General features: G+C 39.9%; 1 protein-coding gene across 1 annotated transcript in view; it reads right to left on the reverse strand.

The window, feature by feature from the left end:
• Positions 1 to 1,375: 1,375 nt before the first annotated feature.
• The window catches only part of LOC126190975 (ubiquitin-conjugating enzyme E2 R2), a 93,950-nt gene continuing 80,782 nt past the window's right edge, over positions 1,376 to 14,543 (reverse strand). Inside the window, exon 5 of the mRNA XM_049931645.1 lies at positions 1,376 to 3,286. Coding sequence (XP_049787602.1) covers positions 3,046 to 3,286 — 241 coding nt within the window. The 3' untranslated portion in view covers positions 1,376 to 3,045. The remainder of the gene's footprint in view (positions 3,287 to 14,543) is intronic.

The following is a 14,543-nucleotide window of genomic DNA, read 5'->3' on the forward strand; positions in this document are numbered from 1 at the left end:
TTAAGAGTCGTATATACTATTTTCTTGTAAAACCTTCCTCGAAAACTGTTTACAGTACTCACGTCCTACCTCTAGCCTCCCCCCCCCCCGCCCCATTCCTTCCTTTAGTAATAACTTCTCTGTAACAACAAAACTGTGTCTACAGTAAGACTGTGACGAATTCTGCCCCTACAGTAGCCCTACCAGATTATTAACTGATCTCTATGACATAGTTTGAGAGGTTTTAAATGGTGATATAAAGGGGAAGAGGGGGTAATCTCAATCTTTCACCCAGCAAAGGCTTGTATTGTAGGGTAAAACAACTTTATCAAAGTTCTTTTTTAACAGGGGTTTTGCAGTGTACAAGGCGATTATTCATTTCTTATTAAAAGTCAGAGTGTGGTCCTAGCTTTTAAGCTTTTATAATAGATTTGTGATTACCTCTGACACTGTAATATAGACCCAATCCACTTTAACTTGCAATTCCAATCATGCAGTCTGTAATCTTTATTCACGTCTCTTTCACTGACTTATTCCCTTCTTGCCTTCGCTTTCCCTATCTTCTCTCTTTGCATCATCATCCCCCCCCCCCCCCCCCCCCCAATATGCCCACATTGCTCCTGCGTAACTTTTATACACACAGTTTTCTTCCGATTCTCACTCTCCTTTGGAAAGACTTCAACCATGTACACAATTAAGTGCAGCACTCATATGCCTGTTACTTTCGTTTATTAAGTAACTGGTGGATTTTTCCACATTAAAGTTGGATATTTAGTACTCCCTTTTTTCCTTCATTATTCAATCAAGCTGAGGTAAGCTTATCTCAGCATTCTCATTTCAATGCACTATACGTCCACCAATCTCACTGAACCAGCAGAAGCATATCAGTAAATGGACATCTATTCTCATGTGCTGTCACCTAAATCATGCAACACCAGCATCAGCAATGCAGCAGAGGTCCTGTTTCTGTTTCCCAAAGCAAATATTATATATTTTAAAACTTGTCTCAAAAGCACAGCACATGTAACAAACCAAGAGTGAAACACCTACAATGAATGAAATTTCAAGTTCACAATGAGAACTGAAAATTCACACATGAACCATGTTAAAAAAAAAAGGGTGTCAAAGTTTTTCAACACTTGCCCTAATAGAAAGTGAGCATCTGTCAGCACTGTTAAAACAATGCCCTCCTACATGAGATTAAGAATAATGTTAATAAAATGATACTGACTTCTAACAAATTGCACATGCTGATACTTGTTAAGAATCATAGACATTCTAGATAACAAGTCTTTTATTCAGCTCTCATTTTCAATTTAAGTTTTAGACTTTCATAAAAAAAAGTATCATGAAGAGGAAAGATCACATTACACTCACGAAAGTCACACATGAGTAGTTCTGATTAAAATTTCATACTTCATTTTCCAACATCACTTTCAGCAGTATTTACAAGCTTTTGTTATGAAATTCATGAATCATACACAGCACAAATCAAATTAACTAAGAGAGATTAAGGTGTTTCTATAACAAGAGTAGCAGTAACAACAAAAATAAAGAAAAAGACACTAGCTACACACAACAGTTTTGCAAAGAAGAGTAATCTCTGATAATCAATATTAAAGATATATGGTGCAATATAATATTAAATTAATGGGCGTTCTCTCTCTCTCTCTCTCTCTCTCTCTCTCTCTCTCTCTCTCTCTCTCTCTCTCTCTAAAACTAGACACACACACACACACACACACACACACACACACACACACACACACACAATATTTATAAGGGATAAACACAAAGTCTCGTAAGATGATATAATCACTTTAAGTTTATTGATGAATATAACATGCCAAAATGCCACACAGAAAGAACTGCACTGTGCTCAAGACTGTACATTCCCATGTAAACTACAGCATATAGCTTTTGTCTTGCAGTACATGTGTTTTAATGCATACATATATTCAATTATTTTAATGGCCTTTTATTGGTAGCATTTTGGCATCTATATAGAAATAACAGGAACAACTAAATTTTAATTTAATTTATTAATAAAGTAGAACAAGATCACAATACAGCAAACCTATACGACTCCACAAGTGTATAATGTGAACCACCAAAAAATTTATCTCTACTCATTTATACAGTTACAACCAAAGGACGAATTAATCACCAGCATTAACACACACAAGTCCTGAAGGCAGGAGTAGATCATCTTGAGCTGAAGAGATCCAACTACCTAACATACAGTTAATGATAACACGGCACTGTAGGTTGGGCACTTGTTCACCGGGAGCACCACACTTTTCCAAGAGAGGGTTTTGAGGTGCACAGTGAAAGGTACGTCATTAAATACACCAGGAGCATACTACAAATGTGGAGCTATGTGCAGTAGGCAGGTTGTATTCCAGTTTGTGTTCAGTATGTACAAACCTATGTTTAGAACATCGTCACCTTTGTTGAAATATGACAGAAGAAAGATAAAAGTACAAAGCCGAACTGAAGTTTGTGTTTTGTTGAACTGTCCACAGAAAATTTATGGAGATTTTTGAATTTGCATCTTATAAAATGCTAATGAAACTAAAGACCAGTGTTAAAAACAGAGCAACCTTCCTTCCTGAAGTTATGAACAAGGATAATAGTTCTGTGATAGGCATAACATACTGCATCACATGGATTTTGTTTCCAACAATGCACAAATTCTCCCGAAGTGTAGTAAATTACCCTGTAATGCACATGTGCTTGCAATGTGAAGTGCAATGCAGTTCACACTTATACTACACACCTCTGATTTCTGCATGCTTTTAGCATTTTAACTACAGACTAACATGGGTAATGACATACAACTGTTTCTTTCCATTTTCTTTGCTCTTTTTCTTAAGGACTTCTCAAACAGTAAGCACAAATACTACTACTAGCATTATGCATTACAGAGATACAATCATGGACATGAAATTGTGACCTGTCAACCCCCTCCAAGCACTCTCCCCTGCCATGCCGTTTCGTGACACCAGCAATTTCCATTGACTGGATACAAATGTCAACAGCAAACACACGCCAAGACGAATGTCATCACGACTCGCCATTTCCACTGTCATCTGCATCACCATCACCGTCCGCATCACCATCCTCTTCATCATCGTCATCATCATCGTCGTCAAGATCGTAGTCATCATCATAAAAGTCTGTCATATCGAGCACAGGTTCGGTGGCTGGCTTTGACACCTGTGTCTTGATACAATAGTCCTCTAATGTCGTAGGCACTACAACCCCATCTTTCTCTGCTTCAAGTCGGGCAGCCAACACTTGTTTCCTGGAAGTTAACAGATATTTACAAATTTAAAACATATTTATGTATTATTCCATGGCACAAGAGATCAAGTATTTGTTTTTCGTTTTTGAGGCTGATACGTACAAAATCTCTACTGCCTGATCACTGCTTACATTGCATCCCACCACACATCACATAAAACACAAGATATTAATATTAGTTTAGTGTAGAAGGAATAGTACAAAATTTTAACTCCTCAAAACCCCAATTTATTTATTACTTCATAACAACACCGTTTTTCCATTACGTACAATTTGAGAAAAATTTAGGAGTTGAAAAAGAGTCAGTCACAGGGAGGAGGTATGTAGTAGCAATCACCTACATGGCAGTCAGGAAACTACTAATAGCAGAAACTATACCGTACAACTATTTCTTCAATCGGTGTCATTATGAACTGTGATTTACTCCCAATGTCTGTGAATTCTTGGAATTTGGGGAGGTTAGGGTGGCTTATAGTAACACAGTAACCTTTATCTCTTAAATGAGGACTCTAGAGAACAACTTGCCCTCGTTGTAAAGTTAAGCTGAATTTATTTTTCGATCAAAAGGGGTGAAAAAAGCAACTGTATTGAAAGCTATTTACTGAACTAATAAGCTGCTAATTTCAGTAAGTAATGATAGAGTCACTACTGTATCTCATCCAGCTACATCAGTAAACACCTATTCGTATCTTATTCAAAGCTGCAGTTCTGTCTATTTTCCTAGACCAAAATTAGGTTCAACATATGACATTTGCATATGCCCTGAACCTCTGATCACCCCCATGAAATATCTACAGAGGAGTGACTCCCATGAAATATCTAAACAGGAGTGACCCACTGATTGAGCAAGTATCACTTGAATAATTTAATTTTTTTCCTTCAGCAGTGCTGAAGACTAATTACTGTGCCCAGAAATGAGGACCAACCAAATCACAAATTTTCCCACCCCTGCCACAACCTTATTTCACCACTCACCCCTCTCAATCTACTCCTCCACTGAGCATCACACACCTCATGCCACTTGCGGCCAGACACAGCTCAGCAGGTACCGCATTCCAATCCTGTGCATCTGCTGCCTCTGTCCCAGCTGTTTGCCACCTCTTTTCTGCATGTTTTTCAATATTTATATAGGCAGAATGCTCTTCATTTCTCTGGTATTATTAAGCTTACCCTGTGTATTTTAACTGGAGATTCAATGTTCTTTCTGATAATGTTTCTAATTAGTTTTTCAAGCTTTCTTCACCACATGGATGTTAGGACTGCAGAGTGAAATACCTTCCAACAACGTTTAAACTTTTCCAAGAAACTTCAGATCCTACAATTTACATATTAGAATAAAGATATCCACAAATTCCATTAAAGAAATAGAGGAAGTTAATAATAAACTGAAAGGTGGCCAACAGTAAAATCTGGCCAAACATTAGGTAGCAGTGCGGACAGATAAACAAAAACCATTTAAAATCACTTCCTACTGGGAGGAAAAACTAAAAAGAACTCTCTCTGTCTATGTGAAAAAAAGATACAGGACACTAGATAGATCTCAGTGGAATGGAATGAAGATTAAAAGCATCCACAAGAAAGAATAAGAAAGTATTACAGGCAATGACAGTATAATAATATTAATAAATTTTGACAGTAACATATCACAGTTTCATAAATAAATCATAACTATTAGCTCATCCGACACTAATGAAGTCCCATGATGTTTAGTATTTACAGTTTAGGCAGCATTCAGAAAAATTCAGCAAATATTTGCCATGTTCGGTGAAACAGTAAATCATTAGCACTAGTGGATACAGCAGATCTCAATTTCTCCCTATCAAACTAAAATACCTTTACAAAATTGTTAAGGCTTTCGTGGCCACTTGTTGACAAATTGGTTCTATCTCTGGTTCTTAGGCCAAAGTTAGTCTGATGATTTTTCTGACTTTTGCCGGAACGAGGGGTTGCCATTGTCGAAGCTTCACTCTCCACTGCTGGTAGTTCACTTGTATCAAGCTTGCAGCTGCAGATCATATGAGTGTGTACCTGGTGTGTCAACATCTGGGGCTTTTCCGTGGTCATTACTGCTGTGGTTCTCCCCTTGCTTCCTGCAAAGGTCTTTCACTGCAACATGGGAATCCAGGATTCATTAACCTTGAGGCATTCCTCTTTCTTGTTGAACCTATTGTCACGTCTGAGGATTTCTATAGCTTCCCTCAAGAAGTAGGGTGGTAGCTCTTCTTCACAGCAAGACCTTAAATGTCACCAAATTTTATTATGTGGTCAGGCTCTCACATGACTAATTTCTGCAACTGTGCTAACCTGCAACGCTGCTTATGTTCGATGATCCTAGTGTTGATTGATGATCCAGTTATTACAACAGACTTTTACGTGCATACATGGTATGTGGTGTATTCCCAACATTAAATGTGTGTTTCTTTTGTACCTTGCCAATCTAAAAACACTTTAATCCTCTATCAATTTATAGAATGCTTTCCAGGTGTGTCTGCAGTGCTGCGGCTCACATACTCATCTTGCTTGCATTAAAAACATATTGATCAATCCTGTTCCTGCACTTGTTAGTGCAGGTATTAGTCCGTGAATGTGTGTGTGTGAGATTCACACTGTTTCCCAGGTTTCACAACGCCTCGTATCCAGCATATTTAGAAGAGGTACCTGTTAGTCCTTTTCTATCTCCATAGTAAATTTTATGTCGGCATTGAGACTATTTGGATGTCTTAGGTAGTCACCAAGCTGTTCCTCATCAACACTCCAACAAACAAAGGTATCATGACATTAACTATACCACAGCTCCGAAGTTGTTTTTTGAGAGATCAGCTGTACTAGGATTGGATGCGATGGTCCGGGAAATCTGATTTTGAACTAGGCTGATGGGGTAGTTATGTCCAATGAAGGCTGAGATGACAACGGTGGTGTATTGCTGTAAAGGGTCTGCACCTGAACAAATGTTTGCCAGAAATGCCAAGGCTGCCTGGGAGGAAATATTTGATATGAAAAGGATGGCAACTGTCAAAATGTAGATACTGTTGTTTGAAAGTAGATTTAATGTGGACAGAAATGTGTAGCTGGCCTGCAGTGAGGATGAGATCAACAGCAAGAAAGTGGCATGGAATTTGCAACAGAACCATGTGAAATTTAACTTTGAGAAGGTATTTAGAGATTCCAGGAATTTTAATATGTCATCCTCACTGTGAGTCCATATATCAAAGACGTCATCAATTATGTAAACCAAACCAGATGCTGAAGGCTTATCGATCTCAGGACAGCCCCCTCCAAGTAACCCACAAGAAGGCTGGCATACGAAGGAGCCATCCTGGTTCCCACAGCCATACTCCTGATCTGTTTGTATGTCTCCCCCCAAAGGTGAAATAGTTTTTGGTAAGTATAAAGTTGATTAAGGTAAGTAGGAAGCATGTCAAATGTCTGGCATCAGGTAGGAGCTGAATGAGGAAATGTTCAGCACCAGACAGACCATGCACATGGGGGATGTTGGTATAGACAGAGGAAGCATCAATGGTGACAAGCAAGGTGTGTTGTGGAAGTGGGATGGGCACAGACTTCAGACAATCTAGGAAATGGCAGGTGCCTTTAATATACGAGGGAAATCTCTGTACTATGGGGTGCAGGTGTTTATCAACTACAGCAGATATATGTTCGGTGGGGGCTTTGAAGCCAGCAACTATAGGGTGGCCAGGACGATTGATTTTGTGGATCTTAAGAAGAAGGTAAAAGGTGGCTGTGGTTGGTTTGGGTGGGTAAGAAGTTGTATAGATTGAGATGGCAGTCCTTGTGAGGGGACTGTGTTTTTAAGGATGGACTGCAGGTCAGTTTGAATCACAGGAATGGGATCTCAATGGCAGATGATGTATGCAGAGGTGTTAGACAGCTGGCATAAACCTTCACTAACACACACCTGTTGGTCAAGTATGACAGTGGTAGATCCTCTGTCTGCTGGGAGGATAATGATGAAGTTATCAGATTTTAGGGAATACAGAGCCTGGAGTTCTACAGAGGACAAGTTAGGTCATGTTGTAGGAACCTGAGGAAAGCTTGTGAAGCAATGCTGGATGCGAGGAATTCTTGAAAGGCTTGTAAGGGATGATTCTGAGGTAGTGGTGGTGAATCAGGTTGGGATTGTGGTCTGAAATGTTCAAGGCGGGGTTCAATGTCAGGCTACCAGTTGAAAAAGTTTTGGGATTGGATTGCAAAGTGGTATTTCCAGATGATATTGTGTGTGAAGAAAAGTAGGTCCTTCACCAAAGCAGCACAGTTAAATGCAGGTGTAGAGCTGAAAGTGAGACCCTTGAATAACACATGAAATTCAGGAAGGGAGAGTGCTCCAAACAAGAGGCTGATAACATTGTAGTGTTGTGACTGGTTCTTGTGATTGAGTTATTACTGGTCTGGCAAATAGTGGTGAAGGCTATGGGGTGTTAAGGAGGTTGGCCGAGCTCTGTTTGATAGAGAGGCGTGGTGGTTGATGATGTGGCTGTTTAGGGAGCTGCAGAGAGAGACAGGAAGGGTAACACCATGGTCGACGTAGTTTAGGAGAATGTGGGACAGCTTTTTTAGGTGAAGTCTGGCATGTTGTTGCAGTTTGAAGTTGGCTTAGTGGATGATACCAAAGAAAATATGAGGGGCAGATAACTGCAGGATTTTGTACAAGGAGAGAAGGCTGGTGGAGTGTAAACTGGCAGATGAGGCATACAGGTGACATATTACCAGGGTAAGTGCATGGGATTGCTGTATTTGAAACTGTAAAAGATCCTGGTGTTGAGCAGTATTACATCTGGAAAAGGGGACTTTCAATATCAGGCCTTTTGGAGTAACTCCAAGGGAAAAGTAGATTCCCAGAAACAGAATGTGCGACCTTAGTTTTTACAGTGCAAAAGAGTGTTTTCAAAAAGATGGGATGTAATGTGTGATGAGATCATCATGGCAAGAAAGGATGATTCGGAGTGTTAGAAATGGCAGAAGTAGCAAAGACGAGAAGCAGAACGTGGGAAAGGACAGAAAAACAGAAGAAAAGGAAAACTTCAGAAAAATCAGAAAAATTTGTACCAAAAAAGTGAGAACAGACAACGGTTAACAAGAGATAATGGGTGGGTGACAATTTCTCACCAGAAAACTGGACTGGAAAAGAAGAAAAGCATTAGGGAAAGTAACAAAAAGAGAAACTTTTAATTTAAAAACGGGGCGCAGGAGAAGTCATAGGAGAAAATGTAAACTACTGCTTGGCAAAAAGTAATGTAGGAGAGGGCATAGAAGTCAATCAGTGATTTGGCGAAAAACAAAAGCATAAAAATATGAAAAAAAGAGATATAAACAAGGTAAGTTGAGTGCACAAAAGAAAATAGCAGTTAAATTTACAAATAAATCAATGAAAGACGATCGGGAGAAGGCCCTTGAGTGTAGTGAACCATAAAGAAATTGTTATCGGCAAATTTGTAAATAACAATGGACCCATCCAAGGCACAAAAATCCATTGGCCTCAGATTATGACTGTCAATAATTAACTGAAATACTAAAAAACTGGCAGCTATTAGATAGGTAACCTGCAGCTGGGATCGGGTGACCATTTAGTAATGTAGATCTACATCTACATCTACATCTACATTTATACTCCGCAAGCCACCCAACAGTGTGTGGCAGAGGGCACTTCACGTGCCACTGTCATTACCTCCCTTTCCTGTTCCAGTCGCATATGGTTCGCGGGAAGAACAACTGTCTGAAAGCCTCCGTGCACGCTCGAATCTCACTAATTTTACATTCATGATCTCCTCGGGAGGTATAAGTAGGGGGAAGCAATATATTCGATACCTCATCCAGAAACGCACCCTCTCAAAACCTGGCGAGCAAGCTACACCGCAATGCAGAGCGCCTCTATTGCAGAATCTGCCACTCGAGTTTGCTAAACATCTCCGTAACGCTATCACGGTTACCAAATAGCCCTGTGACGAAATGCGCAATATTCAAGTATAGGTTGAACGAGTGTTTTGTAAGCCACCTCCTTTGTTGATGGACTACATTTTCTAAGGACTCTTCCAATGAATCTCAACCTGGTACCCGCCTTACCAACAATTAATTTTATATTATCACTCCACTTCAAATCGTTCCGCACGTATACTCCCAGATAATTTACAGAAGTAACTGCTACCAGTGTTCATTCCGCTATCATATAATCATACAATAAAGGATCCTTCTTTCTATGTATTCACAATACATTACATTTGTCTATGTTAAGGGGCAGTTGCCACTCCCTGCACCAAGTGCCTATCCGCTGCAGATCTTCCTGCATTTCGCTACAATTTTCTAATGCTGCAACTTCTCTGTGTACTACAGCATCATCCGCATGGAACTTGCGACACTATCTACTAGGTCATTTATATATATTGTGAAAAGTAATGGTCCCATAACACTCCCCTGTGGCACGCCAGAGGTTACTTTAACGTCTGTAGATGCCTCTCCATTGATAACAACATGCTGTGTTCTGTTTGCTAAAAACTCTTCAATCCAGCCACACAGCTGGTCTCATATTCCGTAGGCTCTTACTTTGTTTATCAGGCGACAGTGCTGAACTGTATCTAACGCCTTCCGGAAGTCAAGGAAAATAGCATCTACATGGGAGCCTGTAATTAATATTTTCTGGGTCTCATGAACAAATAAAGCGGGTTGGGTCTCACACAATCGCTGTTTCCGGAATCCATGTTGATTCGTACAGAGTAGATTCTGGGTTCCAAAAACGACATGATACTCGAGCAAAAAACATGTTCTAAAATTCTACAACAGATCGACGTCAGAGATATAGGTCTATAGTTTTGCGCATCTGCTCGACGACCCTTCTTGAAGACTGGGACTACCTGTGCTCTTTTCCAATCATTTGGAACCTTCCGTTCCTCTAGAGACTTGCGGTACATGGCTGTTAAAAGGGGGGCAAGTTCTTTCGCGTACTCTGTGTAGAATCGAACTGGTATCCCGTCAGGTCCAGTGGACTTTCCTTTGTTGAGTGATTCCAGTTGCTTTCCTATACTATTGTAACATCAATACACTATTAGATTTTCAAAGAAACAATGCTTCTGAAAGCAGAACTAATATCTTTGTTGACCTGATCCCACAAAAAATAATAAATCCAATAACATCAAATACGTAGGTTGTTACTGGTGGTGGTGGTGGTGATGGTGGTGACAATGAAGTGGCAACAACAAAAAATCCTGACACCTTAGAACAAGGATCCAATACAGGTACCTAAACAGCAACACATGCTCAAAATAACAACAACAGCATGTAGAAGAAATGCCATTTGCATTCCTACATGTTGCACAGTTTGTGGTGGCTTCTCAGCTGAAGTATGTGACGTACAATGTCTGTGACATGCCATCAAAAGTTAATCGCGTGTCATTCCTTTCCCAGCGCGTGTTAGAAAAGCCTTTGGCCTCCTATCACCAGCCTTTTAGATTTAACAATCTTTCAGTGACATACCAGTTACTGTTTTTACTGTATAGACACTGAATCGACTATGAATACACTGATAAGCCAGAACATTATAAGCACTGTACACCACGATGTTGGAGGCTTCCTGGCGGCGCTGCAGGCACACGACGCACTAACGACAGTACGTAATCGGAGCAGACACAGACTAGGGATCACCCTAGCAAATATATGGGCTCCTAACGGGGAAATCCAATGGCATAAGCAACTTGGACAAAGGGCAGATTATTGTTACTCAGAGCCTGTGAACAAGTGTCTTGAAAACGCCAAAGCTCGTCGAACATTCATGTGCTACTGTCTTGAGTCTCTATAAAGAGAGGTAGGAGGATAGTGAAACTCCCACTAGGTGCTAAATGGTTGGACATCAATGACTCTTCATGGGGATATGAAGTTTGGAAGCTTGTCTGCTCCATAAAGTAGGAAAGAGCACAATTCTGGTGCACGCTCAAGTCTTTCAGTGCACACTGCTTGTTGAACATTGTTGAACTAACAATGCCACAGTTAACCATCCCTTTGTGTTTACATCTTGATCGAATGACATCGTAATTACAATTACAGTGGGCACGGGACTATCTACTGTTGATCAATGGAAACTTGTCAGCTCCTCAGGTCAATCATATTTTTGTTGTACTAGATCGATGGTCATCTCCACAAACTCCATTGTCGAGTTCAACGGCAGCTTGAAATGTGCAGCGCGGGTGGGAGCAGTATTATCCTATGGGACACACACTCCTGCGCATGTATGGGACCTGTGACAGTAATCGAAGACATGCTGATAGCTGTGAAACACCCGCATCCCTTCATACACGAAGTCTTCCTAGACAGCACTGTCATCTTTCAGCAGTATAATTGTCCATCTCTCAGAGCCAGAGCAATGCTACAGTGGTTAGAAGAGATTTATAGTGAACTCATTAATGTGTAAGTGACCAAATTTGCCTGATATAAATCCTATCGAACTCATCTGGGTTGCTATTGGGCACCATCACCATGTACGAAAACCAGCCGCCCGTTTACACCATTACATGACATGTGTGTAAACATCTAATGCCACATGCCTCCACAAACTTATCAACAAACTTTCAGATCCTTGATACGCAGAATTAGTGATTTATTTTGTTTCGAAGACAGGTGGTCATGGTGTCTTGGCTCATCAGTGTGTAATTCAGCTCAGACATTTAAAGCATTTCTCCACTGAATACTATTTTATTCTCCTTGAAAATGAGCAACCTACGCTGGTGTCAGCTGTGGAAATAAAACACAGTGTAGCCACATAAGCCACGTCAGCAGTAACAGTTGTTTGATAATACTTGTCTCATTATGATGGTCCTTTGACAGCAGCTGTGGTGGAAATGTGGCAGCAGTGAGAATTCACACTCTTGGCTTGAGAGAAAGTCTTCTCATTTCCAAACACACAAGAAGAAAACATTGTGGGAAAGTTGATGTTTCTCTCCCACCTAACACTGTTGTTGCTCTGCGGTATAATACTGTGGGCATTAACTTAATTCCTAAAAGAAGTTATTGCGGTCACTAAAGAGGTGCAGGTTTTTATAACCTGAATAAGGATATAGAATTGAAAATGAAGAGGATGCACCATAAACCAATGGCAGGGGTTTGAAGAAGTGAATGTATTATACATAGTGTAACAGTTACTTGCATGCTGGCTTTACCTCAACAAATGACAATACTGACAGAAGAGACTACAGTGTATGCAGAGTCCCAAGTTTTGGCAGCAGCATGTATGGAATTCAAACATATGGCACATTATCCCAATGCTGTTACTTGAAAAAGTAAAACAAATTCAGGTGCTGATGACCTCGCTGTTTAGTTGTCTAAGCAATAAATAATTAAAACAAAATCAATATGAGTTGTAGCTCAATGAGGCTACAGACAATATTAAAGTTTCACCTTTTTTTTGCATGGTTCTCAGATGTTAATTCCAATGTGGAGGACTTTCTCTTTGGCAAAATTGTCATTACAAGTACAGAAGCTGAAGGCTTGCTTGTGACACTGAACAAATTTATGTTTGAAAGCAATTAGGAGTGGACGTAGTGCACAAGTTTCTACTGAAGGTGGTCGTGCAACTCCCCACTTTTGAAGGGTTGCAGGCCTTATTTAAAACAAAATTTCAGTGTCAGTGTGGATCTCTGAATTGTTCATAGAGAACCACATGCACCCAAAGCATTGGAGACCTCTACTGAATCTGGTGTTAGAGTATGAGGTGAAACAAGTCAACTAAGGAAAAAAGCACCAGTGAAAGCAATTGTTCAAAAAATTGTGAGATAATATGGGAGCCCTATGTATCTTTTGTTGAAGTGGTGCCACTCCAGTTATAGTACAAAATGTTCATTTCTGTCAAATAAATCATGTGTAAGCCAATCAATTCGCAAAAAATTAATTTTTTGCTATTACACAATATCTTCATATAGTTAAATGCATTGAATCTCTCATCACATGAACAAGTATGCACATTTTGAAATTAACCATGTATTTTTTAGCTTTCAGAAAAAACGAACTGTGGAAAATAAAAAAGGAGTGAAGATGGTATCTATAATTCTTTTCCTAGTTGCACCAGTTTGCAAACTCCACCAGATGCACAACATAGAGCCAAGTTCCTTCTGAATTAACTTCTGCAGAACAACAAATTGCCGAGTTTCCTTATAACTGTACATTGAAGAAACAATTTGGCAGCATGGAACTTCATGATTTTTTAACATCTGATGAAGATAAATATCCACTGTTCAGTTGTCACAATGAAGGAACATTAATTCCATCCATAGCATTGTACTTTTGTTCAGCTGGATTTTCAGGAGTCACTGCAATAAAAAATACAGAGCATAAAACTGAGTGTCAAAGAGGAAAGGGGTACCTCTTCGCAACTTTATTTTGATATTTGAGAATTGTATTATGAAGTCGTCCAACTTGTTAACTATATTAATTATAAATCTGTTGAATAAACTGAAAAGTGCGTTTCATTTACTGTAATATTTTTAAACTAACCTGACCACACAAACTGAGTTCTTTAAATGCCACTGACAGAACAGTGTTTAGACCTAGTGCTATGTGGAAAAATTCTGATATGTAACGGATGCTAGGAAACAAAACACTCCAGAGTCCCTGAGCTAACATATGGGTTGCTTGCAGTAACCAACAATAATCCATCCTGTCACAGAAGCAGACCTGTGACATCTTTTATTGTTTCTGTAAGTATCATTGTGAAATACACTACCAGAAAATGAAAAAGGAACACGTCGACTCAGGTGACTACAATGTTCCATATTTTCACGGGACATTACGAGAGGGCAATTAATGCAATGATCAAATGTGCAGCACTGGAAGCAAACAAGGAACTATGTCGTCAACTATTCAACACTGCAAGCTTCACAGCAGTTGTTCAGAGCCAGTGTTTGCCATGCTATATTGAGCTCTATCTATGCCTGCAACATTGTTATCATTTCACAACAGCATGGTTATGAATTGTTTGTGCAATTCACGGAATCTGAGTGATGATGTATAGCGGGTCTGCGGGACACTGGGTGGTCAACCTGCAGACTTGTGCTACAAGTGAGATGTCACCACAATGCATCGTTGTTGCCAGTGGTGTGCATGCTTGTCAGCCCGGGTCCAGTCAGAGGCAACATACAAATGCATGCCAGGACTGTCGCATCTTACAAAGTGTTGCATTAGACTACGCAGTGGCTTCACAACAAATTATGGACTCTCTTGCTCCAGGAATACCAGCGAGGACCACTTGCAACTGTCTCTGTGGA

This window comes from Schistocerca cancellata, chromosome 6, assembly GCF_023864275.1.
Source record: "Schistocerca cancellata isolate TAMUIC-IGC-003103 chromosome 6, iqSchCanc2.1, whole genome shotgun sequence".
NCBI lineage: Eukaryota > Metazoa > Arthropoda > Insecta > Orthoptera > Acrididae > Schistocerca > Schistocerca cancellata.